At 39.7% G+C, this 20,581-nt stretch overlaps 1 protein-coding gene across 1 annotated transcript; it reads right to left on the bottom strand.

Moving 5' to 3' along the window:
- Positions 1 to 7,399: 7,399 nt before the first annotated feature.
- On the bottom strand, positions 7,400 to 12,111 carry LOC102485977 (MICOS complex subunit MIC27). Its single transcript, XM_006144907.2, has 2 exons — positions 12,040 to 12,111; positions 7,400 to 9,534 (listed from the first exon to the last, which is right to left on the bottom strand). Exons 1-2 carry the CDS (start codon positions 12,109 to 12,111, stop codon positions 8,875 to 8,877), a joined length of 732 nt encoding a protein of 243 aa, XP_006144969.1. The 3' UTR covers positions 7,400 to 8,874.
- Between the last annotated feature and the right edge of the window lie 8,470 nt (positions 12,112 to 20,581).

Here is a 20,581-nt window from a genome sequence, read left to right as displayed (position 1 = left end):
CCGAGAGGAGAATGGAGGAGAAGGGATTGCGGCGTGACCATCCCCCCTCGGGGGTGATTTCTCGCTTTCTATCTCTATGTCTCTGTCAGGCGAGCGCATGCGCCCTATAGTGAAAACCTCTCCAAAAAAAAAAAGAACCTACTTTGCTCCCCATACCTCACACTGACCACTAATCCACATGCATTCGACATCTGTGAACTTGTGTGTTCATGTAAATGGGCAATAACGTGCACTCTTATGTGACTGCCTTCTACTTTTCCTTTTAGTGTGTCATAGTGCACACTCACTTGCCGGGGAGAGAGAGAGAGACGAGAGAAGGAGAAAGTGAGAAATCACCCTCTGGGGAAGATGGCCATGCCACAATCTCGTCTTCATTCTCCGTCAGGATTTTAGGCACACGCACTTACAAGTCTAATATGTTTTCCAAGCCCTGAATTGGTTCTTGAACACTCTTTATGGGATCCAGCGCCTTAACTAGCACATCAGCAGCTGGCCTGGCTGGTGACTGTCTCCTTTAACTCAGTGTCGTCATGTTTTATCCATATTGTGCCATGGATCAGTTCATTACTTTTAATCACCAAATAATATTCCACTTGTAGCTATAACCATAGTTTTCTCTCCCTTTCATCAGTCGATAGATGTTTAGTGTGTCTTCCCAATTTAGATATTATGAATAATGTTGCTATGGACACTAGTGTAAAGTTTCTGTGTAGACATATGTTTTCATTTCTCTCGTGTATCTAGGAGTAGAACTGGTGGTTAGACGGGACATTTATAACTCCTATTTTGAAGAAGTACAAAATTGGTTTTCAAAGTGACTACACTATTTGACATCCCAACCAACAGTGTATGAAAGTTCTGATTCTTCATAGCTTCACTGAGACTTGTTAGTCTCTTAAAAATACTTTTACTATAGCCACCTTAGTATATGAAATGGTATCTCACGTGGTTTTGACTTGAATATCTTAGTGATTAAAGATGCTAGAGTTTCTCGGGACCAGTAGTTAGCGTAATGGCTATGTTGCTGGACTCCCATGTAGTCAACCACGGTTTGTGTCCCGGACCCGGTGGCTTGAAACTCACACTGGGCACGTGTGCGTGTGTGCCCAAGATCCCAAGAGGAGAATGGAGGAGAAGGGATTGCGGTGTGACCCTCACCCCTGGGGGGTGATTTCTCGCTTTCTGTCTCTATGTCTCTCTCTGTCTGTCTGGTGAGCGCACGCTCCCTATAGCGAAAACCTCTCAAAAAAAAAAAAAAAAGATGCTAGAGTTTCTCGTACTTGGCCATTGCATAACTTCTTAGGAGAAACGTCTGTCCATACCCTTTACCCATAATTAACTGAATACTTTATTGTTTTATTATTGAATTTTAAGAATTTTTAAAAACATATTCTGTGTACAAATTCCTTATCACATATGTAATATGCAATTATTTTTTCTCACTACGTGGTATTTTTAGAACAAAAATTTTTAATTTTGATATTCAGCTTATTTTTTCTTTCCATTGCTTATGATTTTGATGTAAAATGTAAAAAATCATTGCCTAGTCCAAGATCACATAGTTTACTTACATATTTTCTACTAAGAGTTACATAGTTTTAACTTTCACATGTAGACCTTTGGTCCATTTGAGTTACTTTTTTAATATAGAATGAGATAGTGGTAGTGGTGTATTGTTTTGCATGTAGATATCCTGTTGTTTTAGCACCATTTGTTGAGAAAACAATTCTCTTCCCATTGCATTATCTTGGCATCCTATGCAAAAAAAAGCACATGACCAGGTTCAGATTCAGTGACACAGGCGATAGCTTAATGACCTGCAATACTGGGCATTAAGGACTGACTGCTGGCTTAGATCCTGGAGACCTGAAACATGCCAGGATCCTGACTGAGGATTTCCTGGCCGGGAGAAGGGGCCCACGAAGTGAAGGAGACCTTAGCAGGGTGCCTCTATCGCTCCCTTGTCCCTGCACAGAGTGCATTCCTCACACTCTGAGGAATAAAATAAAATTAATAAGCTTAAAAAGTACTTGATGAGAGATAGGTGGATTTATTTATGGAATTTTATTTGTATTCCATTGATCAATATCCTTACACTTATGCCAATACCATGTGACCTTGATTACTTCTGCAACTTTATAATAAAGTGCAAAATTAAGAAGTGTGAATCCTTCCACTTTGCTCTTTTTGGATATTATATTCTTTTTAAAATTTTTAAAAAATTATGTTTATGTTCAATTACTGTTTGTCTATATGACACTGAAAATGAATTTTCCCAGCATGAATACCCTGTATATTAGTCCAGTCAAAGAAGTTACCATATACAAGGTCATCAACAGATCATTTTCCTTTTTTTGGTCTGTTGAATGTTGTCTTTTTTTTCCCTTTGACTCCCTCCTACCCCACCACTGCATGTCCTCCTCTCTTACTGACTCAGGGATCCATCCGTAGTTGCTCTCTGCACTTCTATACCTTCCAATTTGAGTGCAGACTTTTCACACATATTAAGTGGGGACACACAATGCCTCTCTTTCAGAGCCTGGCTTACTTAGCATTAAATCTTCTGTCTTCATCCACTTTCTATCAAATGCCAGAGTCTTATTGTTTTTTATGGCTGAGTAGTTGTCCATAGTGTATATAACGCATCACACTTTTTCAACTCATACATCTGTTCTTGGACATTTGGGTTGATTTCATGTCTTAGCAGTTGTGAATAATGCTGCAATAGACATGGATGTGCAAGTGTTTTCTCCAACTGAGTGCATTTCTAGCCTTTGGGTAGATACCCAGGGGTGGTATCATTTTCAAGATTCTTTTGGCTGTCCTGATCCTTACATTTCCATGTGAATTTAAAAATCAGCACATCTTCAGCAAAAATTACAACTGAATTTTTAATAGGGTTTGGGTTGAAACCGTAGGTCTATTTGGAGAATATTGTCCTCTTCATAACAGCGAGCTTTCTAAACCAAGAAAGTAAGAAGTTTTAACAGTTATTTGGGTCTTTAATTGCTATCAACTTTGTGGTTTTCTATTTTTGAAATATTTCTTAAATTTAGTCCTAAATTGAGACCCGCAGATGGTATAATAGTTATGTCACTGAACTCCCACATAGCTCACCATGGTTCAAGTTCCACACCTGGTCGTATAAGACTCACACCAGGCATATGTATGTGTGTGCCCAAACCAGGAAGAGGAGTAGGAGAAGGGATTGCGGTATGACCATCCCCCCAGGGGGTAATTTCTCACTTTCTGTCTCTCTGTCTCTCCAGAAAGTGTACATACCCTAAAGTAAAAAATCTCTCTCTAAAAAGAAAAAAATTAGACCTAAATATTTTATTATTTTGACACTCTTTAAAATAGCATTGAATTTATTTTCAAATTGCTCATTGCTGATATAGAGAAACCCAATTAATTTTTATGTATTGATCTTGAAGCCTGCAGCCTTGCCTACTTGTTTATGAGCTTAAATGGATTCTTTTGGTATGTTTTTTAAAGATTTTCTATTTGCAAGCGCATGGCATCTTCACATGGAAGCACTTTTACTTGCAATTTGGAAGCCTTTCCTTTCTTCTTTCATAAATGCTGAAGCTAGACCTTCCAATACAGTGTTGAACTGATGAGAATGAGTATCCTTTTCTTGTTCGTGGTACTGGGAACATGGATTTAGGAGGAAGGATTTTAGTCATTCACCATTACATATTGTGTCAGCTGTAGGTTTTTTACAAGCACCCTTTATCAGGTGCCCATAATCCTCGGCTCTTCATAGTTTGTTGAGTATTTTTAGCATAAAATAGCATAGGATTTTGTCAAATGCTTTTTCCGTGTCTATGGAATCATTGTGAAGCCCCCTCTCATTGTTTTATCAACATGGTACATTATATTGATTTTTTTTTTTTTTTTTTGCTATGTTGAACCAACCTGTATTCTGAAAAGATTTTCATTTAATCTCCCTTTGCCCTTTGCCTCTCCTGGTATAATTCATTTAATATATTGTTGGGCTTGTTTTGCCAGTATTCTGTTAAGGACATTTTGTGCTCATATTCACAACAGATGTTGATTGATAGCTATATTTTTTCCTTGCTATATAATAGTGTCCTCACAGAATATTTGAGAATAAATGGATTATACCAGGTGGGAAAAATAAGATTAAATGAAGTTTATCCAGGAATATGGGTTGGTTAAACATAAAATATGTGTATGTGTATTATGTATACACTGTATTATACATATGTATGTAATATGTAATATGCTCATGCCTGTTCTATTTTCAGAAGAGCTTGGGAAAAATTAGTATTACTTTTTTTTTTAAAGAATTATTTATTTATTTCCATTTGTTATTGTTATTTTTTTCTTTATTTGACGAGAGAGAGAGAAAGGGAAAGTGAGAAAGCAAGCCACCAGGTCCAGGACTTGAACCATGTTTGGCCATGTGGGAATCCAGCGCCCTTATCCACCACACCTCCTGCTGGCCCCCAGTATTACATTTTAAAAAAAGAAAGTTGTTTTGTTTTTTGTTTTTTCCCCAAAGGGCACGTATATTCACCAGAGAGAAACGAAGAGAGGGACAGAGATATCCCCTATGGAGGACGACCATGGCATAGGTTTTTCTCCTTCCTTCTCCTTGTGGGATTTTGGGCACACATGCATACATGCTGGTGTGATTTTCAGGCCACAAAGTCTGGGACTCAAACCACGGTCAGTCATGTGGGAGTCCAGCACCTTCTCCACAACGCCATCTTCTGGCCCCAGAATTGGTTTAATTAAAAAAAAAAAAAAAAAAGATTGGTAGAGTTTAGTAAAGATTTCTTATCCTAGCTTTATCTTTGTGTATTATTTTTTAAATTATTATTATTTATTCGTTATAAGTTTGTTCATATTTTCTGTCTGAGTCTGATTTGCCAGTCGTGTTCTTCTGGTCTGATTTGGTAGTTGTGTTCTTTGAGGAATTTGTCGTTACCTAATTTAGCTAATTATTTACATACTTTTTATAATATTCCCTTATAATTTTTTAAAAATGTGAAATCAGTATTATTGTAGGGACCAACAGATGGTGTAGCATTTGCGTCACTGGACTTCCACATGGCTGACCGTGGATCAAGTCTCGGACCTAGTAGCTTGAAACTCACACTGGACTTGTGTACACGTGTGCCCAAAATCCCAAGAGAAGGACTGTGGCGTAGCCATCCCCCTGGGGCGAGAGTAACTTCTCATTGTCCCTCTTACTGTCTGTCTCCCTCCCCTCAAAAAGAGGCAAAAACCTCTTTAAAAAAAAAAAAGCTTGTATTATCGTTTTCTTTTTCATCTGGACTTTTAGCAACTTGAGTTTCATCTCTTTGTTATTGGTCATTCTAGCTAAAGATGTATCAATTTTGCCTTTGTTTTTTAAAGAGGTTTTTTTTTCCTTAGGGTTTCTGCACTCTTCAGAGAGAGAGAGAAAGACAGAGATACTGAGAGGAAAAGTGAGAAATCACCCCACATGGTGGATGGTCGCTCCACAATCCCTTCTCCTCCATTCTCCTCCTAGAATCTTGGGCACGCACGCACGTGTACCAGGTGTGATGTTCAAGCTACTGCGTTTGGGACTCAAACCACGGGTGTTCACATGGGAGTCCAGCAATGTAGCCCTTATGTCACCTGCTGTTCCCAATGTTGCCATTTTTTATTCAGAGTCAACTTTTGATTTTATTAATTTTCCTATTATTTTCTACCCTCATTATTTCCACTTAAGTCTTTATTATTCCTTCTGCTTCACTTAGGCTTTTTAACATTTTTTTTCTCAGTCCCTAAAGAAGGGTTATTGATTTAAGATCATGTTTTCTCTTTTGTTGTAGTATGTATGTGTTTGTATTTTTTTTTCCCTCATAGGATTTCACCTCAGAGTCCTCAGGAGCTGGGACAACTGGCCCGTCCCTCCATGTCCAGTTCCTTTAGACAGCACCTCACAATTTGGCTCACATTGACTGGGAGTCTGGGTAGCTGAGGCCATAGGCTGCACTGTCAAGCCTGGAGAACGCTACTGAAGCTGGGGGCTTTTTTTTTTCCCTCAAGCTTATTTCCTCCATGAGTAAGACAGACAGACAGCACTTTCAGAAAGCTCTCAATGCCATGACCCACTCCACCCCCTCAGCCCAACGCTGGGTCATGCACAGGTAAGGATGTGCCTGGTACCCTCAGGGAGATCTCTGGACTTAAACCAGAAGCCCTCTCATGTGGAATTATCTTATAGAATGTTAAGTTTTACCACTGCGCTACCATTCAGCCCCTGCTTTCTACTTCTATGACATAGGTACTTGTGGCCATAGATTTTCCTTAAAGCACTGCTTTTAACATTATCATGTACGTTTTGGTTTGCTATGCTTTTGTTTCCATTTATACTAAAAATTTTCTAATTTTTTTGTGTGACTTCTTCTGTGACCCATTGATTAAGAGGTGACCTTCCAAACATCTGTGGAAAAATGAAATTAAGGTGCCAGTGCAAAAAATTTTGGAATCCACATAATTTGTATTTTCCATGAACTTCTTTAGACCCTCTTCTATTTAGGAGGATGAGACTTGCCACCTGTTCCTTGAAAAATGTATTCCTAATTTCATCCGATTGTTACAAAAGAACATAGGAGGGGGTCTTCAAAAGGTTCATAGAAAATGTGAACTACGAAACAAGTATGCACTGGCTTTCAATTTTTTCTTCACCAAAATAAACTCAGAGTGTAATTCTATTTTTTAACGAATTTTGAAGTCTCCTTGTACTTCCTATCATTTCAGTCCTCTGTATTTAGTGAGGCTCTTTTACGTTTCCAGTGACCATCTGGCCATGGTGATGTGCCCCGTGCATTGAGATGTGGCTTCTGCTCCCGTGAGGTGGACCATCGGACAGGCGTCAGCGATCTCTAGGGGAGTTACAGAGTTATTGAAGTATATCTTTTCCCTTTTCCATCTTATGCTCAGTAGTCCTATCCATCTTTGAAAGTTGCATAGAAAAATTTCAAACTGTTACCGTTGAGTTGTCTATTCCTCCCTTCAGTTATGTCATTTGGCTTCATGTAACTCAGGGCTCTGTTGTTTAAACATTTTATCAGTATATAATTATTTTCTGCCTTGAGTACTACTTTTTTATTTGAAAGTTAATTTTGTTTAATATTTTCATAGCCACCTCTGCCTCCTGTAGTTACTGTTTGTATATCTTTTTCATCCTTTATCTTCAAACTCATTTTTATCATTAATATAAAGTATGTCTCCTATAGACAATACATAGTTATATCTTTATCATTCTGGAAATTACTGAGTCTTAGGTGGATGATTGGAGTGGTTGATTCATTGGCATTTAACATACTGACATGTTCGGATTCAGGTCCGCCATTTGACTATTTGTCTCGATATATCTTACGTGGTTTATGCTGCTCTTCCCCAGCTAGCCCCTTCATTATTGCCTTCTCTTATGTTCCATAGATCTCTTATAGTTCCATATTTTAATTCTCTTGCCATGTCATTTACTATATTCTTTCATTATTTTCTCAGTAATTGACCTGGGGTTTCGCATTACCATCTTAATTTACAGCAATCTATTTTGGATTAATACCAACTCAATTGCAATAGTAGACGAAATCTGTTTTTATTTCTCTGCTCCTTTCGTTGTAAAGTTAATGTAATAAAGATGATATCTTTTTGCATCATATGCCCATTAACACAGATTTATACACATTGCCTTATGGAGCTGTCTTTTAATTTAGGTGGGAGACTAGAAATGATATGAACAGAAATGCATTTACGCTATCTTCTATACTTATCTATGTAGTTAGCTTTAATGATGCTTTCTGAGTCTTATTATAGATTCGAGTTACTGTCTAGCATCATTTTATTTCAGCCTGAAGGACTCACCTTAGAACTTTTTGTAGTGAAGAATTGTACAAAGTTTTGTTTATCTGGTATGTCTTAATTTCTCCTCCATTTATAAAGGATGTTTTGTTACCTTAGGCATTTTTGGTTGGCAGTCATTTTTTTTATCCCCTGCTCTATTTCCAGCGATTTGAGTATGCTGTTCTGCTCCTCCTAACCTCTATGGCTTATGAAACAGTGTCAACCTCAGCCCCATATACAACCCTTCGTACCCACATTATTAGTCACTTTTCTCCTGCTGCTTTCAAGATTTTCAGTTTGCCTCTAACTTTTTAAATAATTATGATGTGTTCAGGTGTGGGTCTCTTTGAGCCTATCTGATTTAAAGTGTGCTATCTTCTTAATAACGTATAAAGTTTTTCTCCACATAAGGGATGTTGTTTGAACATTTTTTCCTCCCAGCTTTTTTGGTACCCCCTTCCTCTTCTTCTAGAACTCTTATTAAGTTCAGAGTATCTATGCAAGTACATATTAAGTGTATGTTGGTGCCTTTTTTTTTTTTTTGCCATAAAGTATAGCTATTTTATTACAGCTCTGGGAAATGGGGAAACAAGAGGGAGGGGAGACATATCCTTCCACACGCCAACCTAATTTAACTGACATCGATCCAGAAGAGTTACAGCAGATGTGTGCATGTATATATGTATGTGTGTGTGTATGTTTACACACGCATACATACCCACACAGAGAAATGTTCACGTTAGTCTCCTTGGCGTTTATGTCTTCACTCTGTTCCGGTTTTAAGTCGATACCTTCACCAGTCAGATGCATCCTAACACTTGTGTCTCCCCCTCAGTCATTTCACACACTTGGACTGCATTCATAGTCTGCGTCTCACTCACGTATGTGATTGGTCAAACTGTGTATTTCAAGATGTACTGGAAAACTTCAGTTCTCTCTGCGTGAGTTACCCCTCACGTGAATTCTTTCCTCATCTCTTGTAGCCTCACTATCACGCAGTCCCACGAGTCTACACGGTCCTCAGCTCCTAGCACAGAACGCGCCCACGACTTCCGGATGGGCCTGCGGGTGGTCCGTGAGCTTGGGGTCAGGCGGATTCGGTGCAGCACCTGCCGCGGCCTCTGAGTCACAGCCGAGTTCTGGCGCAGGCGCGGAGTCCGGCAGGACCAGGACCTGAGCCGCTTTTGCAGGTCTTTCTATTTCCGCAGACCTCTCCAGCTTAGTTTTATCGGTACGTTCAGGCATGGACTCTCTGCGGTTGCCTTTTCTCCACAATGATCTAACTGCTCCAACGATCCACTGACTTGCAGCGTATGTGTTTTTCCCGGTTACTTTTGCAACTCTCACCGACTGGACTGGGTAGCAAACAGTCGCTCCTAAAGTGGCCAGGCCCAGGGGATAAGCAATTCTCTTAAATTTAGATTCTTTTCGCGCTGAAATCAAACCCGCCAATCCTAACACGGTAATCACTCCCATTTTCGGAAGAAAATCTGGAGGAGGATTCTTCAGATAGACATACGCATCTTTTCCCAACTGCACTGTGTCGGTGATGCCGGTTTTCACGAAGACGTAAGCGCCGCGGCACCAGCCAAGAGACGCGGAGGTGACCCCGGCAGGGGCGGCGGCCAGCTTTCGCATCCTAACGGCCGCCAACGCCTGCGACCCTCCCGCTCGGGTTTCCTACGGAGGGCAGAGAGGGACAGCGCAGGTCACCCTGCTGCCCTCGCCGCAGCCCCGCCCCTTGGCGACCGTATGTTTATTCCGGAATTCCTTCAGAGACAGAGAGAAAGAGAGACCCTCAACGGGGTCTTCAGTTGGTGCTTCACCCCTAGACTCAGCCAGCAAGGACCATAGCACGCTGGTGCACACACGCGGACACGCACACGCAGACACGCACACACCCACAGCGGAAGGAAGGCCTCCAATGCAAACCCAGGACCTTCCCGTACAGCACGTTGTGTTCCTGCTGCGTCACTAGCTGGTTAACCTTTTCGCTCTATATAGCGGCCATTTGCTCTTATTTGCATGCATATTTTGTATCTTTTTGCTGTTGTTGTTGAAAATTAAACACTTTCAGGCTGGCACAGGGCTTGGAGGGTATGACAACTGGAGCCCACGTGCTCGACGTTGGATTCCAGCCCCGGACCTGGCGGCTTTAAAATCACTCTGGTTGCCTGCCTGACCAAAATCCTAACAGGACAGCGGAGGGGAAGGGAATGCAGCGTGGCTATGCCCCTGAGGGATGGCTTCAGACTGTCCCTCTGTCTGTCTGTCTGTCTCTCTCTCTCTGGTGTGTGTATGTGCTCTGTAGCAAAACAAAACAGCAACAAACAAACAGGACATTTCCATCATAATATGACAGTTCTGGAAAAGGGACTCTCCCTTGTTCCCAGGATTTGTTGTTGCTATTTGCAGTCGTTTTTGTTTATTTTTTCTGAACTATTTCTGTAAATAACTTGTTATTTGTGGCCACTGAAGTCTGCTCAGTTGCTTAATGGTCTGCTTATGAGTGGGCAGAGATTTCTTTAAAAGTTTGAGAAAAATAGATTTCTCAAATCTTTTATTGGGGGCTCAGGGTGCATGTTAGGATGTTTGTTTAACACTCAGACACATAGTTACCATTTTTGTCTTAGTCTTTTTTTGGGGGGGGAGAGATTTTTGCAGAGAGACACAGAGAGACAGAGAGATAGAAAGCGAGAAATCACCCCTCACAGGGGATGGCCACACTGCAATCCCTTCTCCTCCATTCTCCTCTTGGGATCTTGGGCACTCACACACACACGCCTGGAATGAGTTTAAGCCACCGGGTCTGGGACTTGAAATGTGGTCGGCTACATGGGAGTTCAACAACATAGCCATTACCCTAACTGCTGGTCCCCATGTTTGTCTTAGTCTTGACTTTCTACTTGCATGTTGAAGACACAGGAGAATTCCCACAGAATACTAGAAATTTTTATTAATAGCAACTTCCATGTAACTGAGGGACTCATGCATGGAGTGTCCATAATACACATGTATTGAAATGGCTCCTTTGCAGGTGTTGAAAAATTGAAGGTAAGGGAATCTGACCTGGCTTGGAATGCATGCGTGAGGATCTGCTGTACTAAACAAACCAAGTGTGACGATTGTGGAAAGAACTCATTGAATTAATCCATTATATCATTTACCTATTTTTCCCTATGCTAAAGGTTAAATATGCACCACATGTAGACCAGGGTCAGGCCAACAACAAGGACTATGGATTAACAATGCTTTCCTACGCTTAATTAGACACAGTTGAAACTTGGCTCTATCAACTGATGTACATTTCACCTGCCACATTTAACTGCTGGGCGACTGAGCAATGGGAGGTGCTGGGGTAATTTCTGATTTGTTGAAAGAAATTCACTTGTTCATATCAGGAAAGGAAAATCTGCACCTTGAAAAATACCTCACTGGGACCAGCAGTTAGCGTAATGGCTATATCGCTGGATTCCCACATAGTCGACTGCGGAGTCCCAGACCCAGTGGCTTAAACTCACGCTGGGCGTGTGTGCGTGCATGCCCAAGATCCTGAGAGGAGAATGGAGGAGAAGGGATTGCGGCATGGCCATCCCCCATGGGGGGGTGATTTCTTGCTTTCTGTCTCTATGTCTCTCTATGTCTGGCGAGCACATGTGCCCTATATCAAAAACCTCTCCAAAAAAAGAAAAAAAAAATCTCTCACCAATGAATATTAATTCTAGTTTGGCTTTTTTTTTTTTTTTTGCATGATAACCATAAAAACTCTTTGGATATTTATTTGTAAGGACATTCAGAACTAATTATATAAGTGGATTTTTATTCTTTTCTAATGAAATTGAGTTCTTCAGAAATTCACCAGAGAAGGAATTATCTGGCACATTTTCTTGTGATTAAGTCATTTCCAAAAGTCAAAGTAACAGCCTTCCCCAGTAGTTTACCACAAATTGTAAAGTTAAAAATTAATTTCCAAAAATAGTCCTCAATTTTCACCTTTATGAAAAAGAGCTAATATTATAAGTTGCCTTTGCCAGTTAATAATGATCAAAAAATAAGGTATCCAAATGAAATTATTTTTTAAATTTATTTCTTTCCTTTTATGAACAAGCAAGAGAGTGTGTGAGTCAGGCACTGATGATGGGGTCTCGTTATGCCATGATCCTCTGACCCAGTCCTCCATCCAACCAGGACCATCAGGTTGACCTGGAACCCGAAGCCTGACTCACCATGTGGCTCTAGTATTACAGACTGATGCATTGTGGTCTGTGCCATGTGGCTGGGCCTCCACTGAATGACCTGCAGTGTAACATGGTGTGCCACGTGGGTGGGCCTCCACTGATTGACCTGCAGTGTAACATGGTGTGCCACATGGCTGGGCCTCCACTGATTGACCTGCAGTGTAACATGGTGTGCCACATGGCTGGGCCTCCACTGATTGACCTGCAGTGTAACATGGTGTGCCACATGGCTGGGCCTCCACTGATTGACCTGCAGTGTAACATGGTGTGCCACATGGCTGGGCCTCCACTGATTGACCTGCAGTGTAACATGGTGTGCCACGTGGGTGGGCCTCCACTGATTGACCTGCAGTGTAACATGGTGTGCCACGTGGGTGGGCCTCCACTGATTGACCTATAGTGTAACCTGGTGTGCCACATGGCGGGGCCTTCACTGATCGACCTGTAGTGTAACCTGGTGTGCCACGTGGCTGGGCCTCCACTGATCGACCTGTAGTGTAACCTGATGTGCCACGTGACTGGGCCTCTACTGATTGACCTTCAGTGTAACATGGTCAGAAACAAAAAAATATTACCACTTAAGGTACCACAATACTAAAATATATCTGGAATTGTTACCAAATCTATCAAATAAGCCTTTGATAAAATGTAGCTTTACAGTCTGTCTGCATTTGGAAACGCCGATGTTATATGCAAATGGGATTTTCTGTTACACAAATAAATAGCTATATGCCATTTTGAGATAAATAATTTGATGCTGAATTTTGTTTTCTACATCCCAACAAAAACAAACAAATGCCACAACTGAGATTAACATCTTAAGGCATCACACCATCTGCTGGTCCAAAGGAAAATGTTCAGCTTTTACTTTTAAATCTAAGAAAAAATAAGCTACGAAAAATAGTAATTACAACATATTTGTATTTCAACTTGTATTTTTCCAAGGTTTAGTTTTATACAGAATCTAAAATGTCACACTGCATATATTGTATTACATGTCTATGTTATACTTAAATAAAATAAGGAAAGTTAATTAATCTTTGACACTCTTTTTTATAAGTTAATTACTTTCATAAGCAAGAGAGACTCACACATGGAGGGAGAGGAAGAGAGAAAGTACCTTAAACAAGGCGGTGAGCCTGTGATGTCCCAGGGGCTCAATGAACCCTCTAGCAGAGGCACCTGCATTCTGCCATTCCGGGGAGCTCTCCTGGTAGGAAGCTGGAACAGCCCACGTTGTCAGCCTTGCAGATCATATTTCACTGCAGCACCATCCTCTTGACCCTGACATTCAATTTCACTGACCAACTATCTTAGAAAAAAAAAAAAAAACAGTGGGTATAAGTCTAAAGCCAGAATAAAGACTTATTAAAGAAGTTAGTAGAGAAGGAAAAGGCGCTAGAAGACTTTAAAGATATTCAAAGAAAGAGCCTGAGGTATGATAGGAGTGTGTCTTAGTTTTGGCTTCTATAACAAAGTTTCCTAAACTAGTTTACTTCTTACTTCTTACAGAGATCAGGGTGCCACAGTGATTTGGTGCTAGTGAGAGCCCTCTTCTGGCTTATAAACGGTCAAATTCTCATTGTAATTTCACACGGTGGAAAGAGAGCTGGCTAGCTTTCTGGCCTCTCACAAGGCACTGATTCCACGTCTGAGGGCTCCACCTTCAGAACCGAATCACTTTACATTCCCCACCTTCTACTACCATCATATCAGGTATTCGATTCCACCATGTGACTTGGGAGGGGCATGAATATTCAGACAATAATATCAGCAAAAAAGACTTAATGACTTGATTTCGACCACCGAAGACCCTCTGCCCAGACTTCACCCTCCTCTTCCCAGTCTAGCCAGGACCCAGGTCAGAGAACCCTACTTGTTCTGTCTCTTTTGATCTCTCTATCTCTTTCTAATTTCTTTTTTTAAACTTAGCTCTCTGCTGCTCTTTGGCTTTCTAGTTCTTACCTTTGCCCTGCCGCCATCAGATAGGCCAATCAGCAGCATCTATGTCTTAGTTCTGAGTGGCCCCATTTGTGCATCAAATTAGCACATCGTGCGGTTTTCATTTTTTGAAAAAAATTTTTTTTCTTCTCTTTTTCTTATTGTTTTGGTCTCTTTTTTCCCTCTTTATTGTTTTTCTCTATTTCATTTCCTTTTCTTTTTACTATTATCACTTTTTTGCTCAGTCTAGACACACTGACTTTCTAGACAGGTCTAGGTAGGTGATCAGTAGCCAAATATCTGAATCCTTTCTTGGTCAGATTAATCCTCAATTTTCATTGAATCAGTTGTGCAAAGGAAGAATAACAGTACTGTCTACAGACTGCAGGTCACCTCCTTCTGCATTCCTGATTAGTCAGATTGAACTCCAAGAAATTGGAAAAAACACATAATTCATCAGATGACCAGAAACCACCGCAGTCACAAAAAATATGATAAGCAATGAAATTATCTCTCCACTAATGGAAAAGAGTAACTCCTTTTCCTCCACAAAGAATACAAGGAAACTCATGGAAATGTCAGATAAAGATTTTAAAATATTCATAGTGATGAAGCTAATAGAGATGCAAGAGAATAGAGACAATGAACTCCAGAAGATGCAGGAGAAAAGAGACACTGAGTTCCAGGATGTAAGGAAGTTATTACATATTCTGAAAGAGGAGATACACATCATAAGAAAGAATCAAGAAGAATTGTTAGAAATGAAGGCTGTAATACAGGAAATAAAAACTTCTGTTGAAAATATCAAAAGCATATTAGATCATGCAGAAAATCAAACCTCAGATGTATAAGATAGAACCTCTGACCTAGAGAAATCCACCAACAAGACTGAGAAAATAATAAAAAAAAATGAGAATAATATACGAGTAGTACTAGATACCATTAAATGTCCAAACATCTGGATCATTGGTATCCCAGAAGGTGAAGAAACTAATAAGAGCATTGATAATCTATTCCATGAAATCCTGGAAAGAAATTGTCCCAACCTAGAGAGGCACTCAAATATTCAGACCCAAGAAATACAAAAGACCCCACATAGAATCAACTCAGGAATATCTTCCCAAAGGCATATCACAGCCAAATTGACTAAAACCACAGACAGAGACAGGATACTAAAATTGGCAAGAGAGAAACATCAAGTTACTTTGAAAGGTTATCCCATAAGACTAACGTCGGACCTCTCATCGGAAACAATGCAAGCATGTAAAGAATGGGGAAATAAATTGAAGTGTTAAGTGAAAAACAATTTCAACCAATAGTATACCCAGCAAGATTATCTTTCATATGGGAGAAAAAGATAAAAACATTCTAAGATAAACAAAACCTGAAAGAATTTACCAACATCAGACCAGCTCTCCAAGAAGTGCTGAAGGGAGTCTATCCCAGGATAATTAAAGTCAGACACACATAAATAAGAGTATAAGAAACAACCAAGAGAATGGCCCCGCCTAATGGTGGGGACAAGTTCAGAGTTAAATGTTAACTTCCAGAGTTTAAACGGAAAGATCGGACCACAGTAATACTGCAAATGTAACAGAAGAGAGATTAATTATGTGAGTCTAAACTAGTGAAATAGAATTGCTTTACTTTAGACTAAAGCATTACTGATTTTCTTTGATGCTTTGATTTCCATATTTAAGGATTTTTGTCATCTCTTGAACTGTTAATAAGTTTATCTACCTACTATTTGGACTGAATCCTAACCATTTTCCTGGTTTTAAGGGTTTTTTTTATTTTTAATTTTTTTTATTATCATCATAATCTTGCTTATAATACATTCGATTGCATATAACTTTATAGTGTATTGCATTGCTTTTTCAAAAGGGAATGCCTTGCATGTCAGTCAATACAGAGACATTAATCTCCCCACTTCATCATTCAATATCTTTTCAATGATTTTCCCAATCATTATTATTACTATTGTTCTAATTTTTTTAAACAGTCAATCACTATTTCTCATTTTGCCTGTAAAAAGACTTTACCCATCATGAAATACTTCTCAGACCAATCCAGTTGAGAACACTATACACGTCATCAACAGGTAATAAGCCATATCTGTTTCTCACTGACGTCCTTCCTCTCTATTTGTTCTCTTGCTTTCTTTCTCTATCCTGTTCTCTTCATGCCCCCACATTGCACACTGTCCTATTCTCGTTAAGTACTTTCACTGCTTTCATGTCCTCCAATATTTTGCTCTCTACCATAGAGTGCGGATAGTTGTTATATATTGAGTAGATACATACAATATCGTTCTTTCATAACCTGGCTTACTTTATGACCATTTTCTATCAAATTCCAGGGTCTTGTTATTTTTTATGGCTGAGTAGTATTCCATAGAGTATATATACCAAACTTTTCCAATCCATTCATCAGTTTGTGGACATTTAGGTTGGTTCCATGTCTTGGCAATTGTGAATAATGCTGCAATAAACATTGATGTACAAGCACTTTTCTGACTGAGCATTCTCCTGTCCTTTGGGTAGATACCCAGAAGTGGGATTGCTGGATCAAATGATAGTTCTATTTGTAGATCTTTGAGGAACCTCCATATTGTTCTCCACAGTGGCTGAACCAGTTTACATTCCCACCAACAGTGTAGGAGAGTTCCCTTTTCACCACATCCCCACCAACACTTATCACTTCTGGTTTTAAGTTTTAAGCAAATTTCTCTTAACTTTTTTTATTTTAATCTATAAAAACTAAAACTTTTTTTTGAAATTAAAAAATGAAGTGAAAAATACCTATTAATACCTACTTAACAAGTGCAGTAAGCTACATAGCCCCAGTGAGGTACTAGTTTATAGTATGTTCACTTTACTCACTGAAGTTTACGCCTAAAGTCAGACATGCATTCATAAAAATGTATATATCAGCTGTGCTTGCTATTGATAGTCTTTAAACTAATTGAGATCTTTAGCGAAATCAATAAAATGTGAAAAAAAAAGGCATGGAAAACAGCTGTACTTACCAGAGACAGGTGGGAGAACGGAGGGAGTTGGCAGAGGGTGAGAGTTAAGAAATCAAGCGGGGAAGGGACCAGCTGTTTGCGTAATGACTATGTCACTGGACTCCCACTTAGTCGACCGCAGTTCAAGTCCCGGATCTGGTGGTTTAAACTCACACTGGACACGTGTGCATGCGTGCCCAAGATCCTAAGAGAAGAATGGAGGAGAAGGGATTGCGACATGTCCATCCCCCCTAGGGGGTGATTTCTCGCTTTCTGTCTCTCTGTCTGTCTGGCAAACACATGCACCCTATAGCAAAAATCTCTCAAAAAAAAACAAAAAAATAAACAGAAATCAGGCGGGAAAATAAAGGAAAACATGTAAGTAGCAAGAAATAGCAAATTATTTGTTGATGATAATGTGTACAGTAATATCCTTGATTGAGCCAATAAATAATGTATACTGGGCAGAAAAATCTCATTGTGTATTCTGTACTGATTTATGGTGAATGAATGGAAAGAAAAAAAGAAAGTCTTAATGACTGAGACCCTAAGAAAATGACATTGAAATAGGTTATTTACCAAAGTAAAAATCAAGAGTCCATTTCTAGGGACCAGCAGTTAGCGTAATGTCTATGTTGCTGGACTCCCACATAGTTGACCATGGTTCACGTCCCGGACCCCGTGGCTTAAAACTCCCACCGCGCGCGGCTTAAAACTCACACCGGGCGCGTGTGAGTGCATGCCCAAGATCCCGAGAAGAGAATGGAAGAGAAGGGATTGCATGGCCATCCCCCCTGGGGAGTGATTTCTTGCTTTCTGTCTCTCTCTATCTCTGTATGGCGAGCGCACGCGCCATATAGCAAAAACCTCTAAAAAAAAAAAAGAGTCCATTTCTATATGTTCAGTAACTTAGTATGTGGGTAATAACAAGAAGGTTTATAGTTATTAAAATTAATCCCACTAAAAATAGTATAGAAAAATTATTTACTTATAACTTTTTTTAAGAGGTTTTTGCCTTGGGTTATGTGTGTTCATTGGGGATAGAGAGAAAGAGAGAGACAATGAGAGGGAAAGTGAGAAATCATCACCCAGGGTGGATGACCACACTGCAATCCCTTCTCCTCCATTCTTCTCCCAGGATCTAGGGCACACACACACACACACACATGCCCAGCCTCAGTTTTAAGTCACCAGGTCTAGGACGCAAACTGCGGTTGGCCATGTGGGAGTCTAGTGACATAGACTCTTCACCATCTGCTGACCCCAAGAGATAGTATAGAGAAATTGAAGTGACTAGTAAGGCCTAAGTGATGAACAGTTTATTATCAGAGCAGTGGAAGGAAGTGAATGGAAGATTCCAGTTTGCCGGAAGGACAGGAGTACCCACAAAGTTGCCCTGTGACTGAGAAGGGATGCACAGACAAAATAAAGATGGAAGACTTCATCCCAACTTCCTGTTTTGTAGAGGAAGTCACTTGCTCTCACTCATATGCTCTATGCCAGAAATATTTCAGGGGAATGGCCAACAATTTTAGAATATTTTTGTAAGAGTAAGTGAGATTGACAAAATACTGATAAATGATAAACATACGGGACAATATTCCTGCCTTCTAGTAATACTTTCCATGCCCAGAACCAGCATTTTTATCATCTTCAGAAAAAATGAAACTCCGAAGTTGTTATAAAACAGATGCATTAACATTAAGTGTACCTTGGTAATCAAGTCATATTTGATATTAAATTAGACCGCTGACTTTTATCCTTCACTAATGATAATTAAATGGCTTGGGATAATTACATGGGCAGTTATCTGTTAGCATTTCAATTAGAGCATTATGAAGTTCGCATAATTGTCTTCACTGGGGTACCAAAGTCACACTTGGAAGTGGAAGCCCACCACAGTAAGAGTGGGTCTTCTATGGGCTGTTTACCTCAGGCCAGTGGGTACGAGTGAAGAAAAAAAGGGTCCCTTTCAATTATATTTACTCTTAAAGTGACTCAGGGCTTTAGAAATATCTTCATTATATATGAGGATACTTCAAAAAGTTCATGGAAAATGGAATTAATGAAGAAAATTAGTATCCAAAAAAAAAGCTCAGTTTTTCCATAATATAGATTTTTTTCATTAGCTTTTTGAAGCCCTTTCCTCCTATCAATGGAAGTAAATAAACAAGGACCAGTGGGTACTAACTCTTGAGCATTCTCAGTGGGAAACCCCAGAACCCCAGGATTTACTGATAATATAGCTGAGAATAAGTGAAACCAAAAGAATATTTGAGTATTTTTCCAAGAAGTATGATTTGATTTTTATTTAAAACAAAATAAACTTAATGGAAACTGTCCTTGGTAAATGAGACTGTTTTTCCTTTAGCCTAGTATTTAAGCCTGTATTTCAAGATGATCAACTTTCCATACTACGTGGAAAAGTTGTGAAGCTGCAGGTGGTCTTTAAGACACTCTTCTGGCCCTCCTCACTAGCATTCTTTTTTTGTTAGAGGTTTTTACCTAGGGCATGTGAGCTAGTCCAAGGGGAGAGAGACAGAAACAGTGAAAGTAAAGTGAGAAATCACTCCTCCCCTGCCCCCTTCCCAGATGGTCTCACGGCAATCCCTTCTCCTCCATTCTCCTGGGATCTAGGGCATGAACACTCCTGGCTTCAGTTTCAAGCCACTGGGTCTGGGACTTGAACTGCAGTTGGCCATGTGGGAGTCTAGTGATATAACTGCTATGCCATCTGCTGGGCTCATCACTAGCATTCTTAACTGGGCACAAAGTATACAATGATATTTAAGGAAATTAGGAAGTCTTTTTGTTCTTTTTGGTTATTGTTTGATTATATTTGAATTTTTAAAAATAACTATTTATTATCATTTTTCAGTTTGACTGGAGAGAGAGAGAGAGAGAGAGAGAGAGAAAGGGAAAGTGAGAAAGGAAGCCGTCAGATCTAGGACTTGAACCATAGTTGACCATGTGTGAGTTCAGAGCCTCAACCTACATGCCACCTGCAGGCCCAGGTTACATTGCTATGTTAATTGGGTATATTTAGTGTTCATTTTGTTGCTGTTGTGCTTTGCTTTGGGTTCTAAGCAGATAGGGGAACTTAAACTCAGAAAAAAATAAATGAAACCTATTAAAGTCATTTTTTTTTCCTAATACTTTGCTGGTTTCAAATTAATGGTACAGTAAAGAGACAGAAGTTTTCGTCACCTATTATATTCTGGAAAACATAAATGACTATTACTTATATCCAATAGGAAAATACCTTGGAAATGTTTGATCTGACCTTTAAAATTGCACTGGTGGGTGATGAGCTTCTCTCTTTATTATTTAGGGATTTCATTCTAAAAGTTAGAAGTCTGTAAGATATTTTTAAGTTAGGACAATGCTTTTCAATAGTTTCTGTCTCTTTAGAAATGTGTATTTCAGGAGTTTAGTTCTCTTTCCCACTATACAAGATGGCAGGTGAAAAAGCTGCAAAGCAGGATACTAAGGAGAAGAAACCTGAAGCCAAGAAGGCTGATGCCAGTGGCAAGGTTAAAAA

This window comes from Tupaia chinensis, unplaced genomic scaffold, assembly GCF_000334495.1.
Source record: "Tupaia chinensis unplaced genomic scaffold, TupChi_1.0 Scaffold000138_1, whole genome shotgun sequence".
Lineage (NCBI taxonomy): Eukaryota > Metazoa > Chordata > Mammalia > Scandentia > Tupaiidae > Tupaia > Tupaia belangeri.
This window is presented reverse-complemented; position numbering and strand designations above follow the sequence as displayed.

Coding starts and splice junctions, on each gene's coding strand:
- LOC102485977 (XM_006144907.2), bottom strand. CDS start 12,111: ATGCATCAGTCTGTAATACTAGAGCCACATGGTGAGTCAGGCTTCGGG. Junction 9,535..12,039: donor AGGTCAACCTGATGGTCCTG/GTTGGATGGAGG, acceptor TGCCCTCCGTAG/GAAACCCGAGCGGGAGGGTC.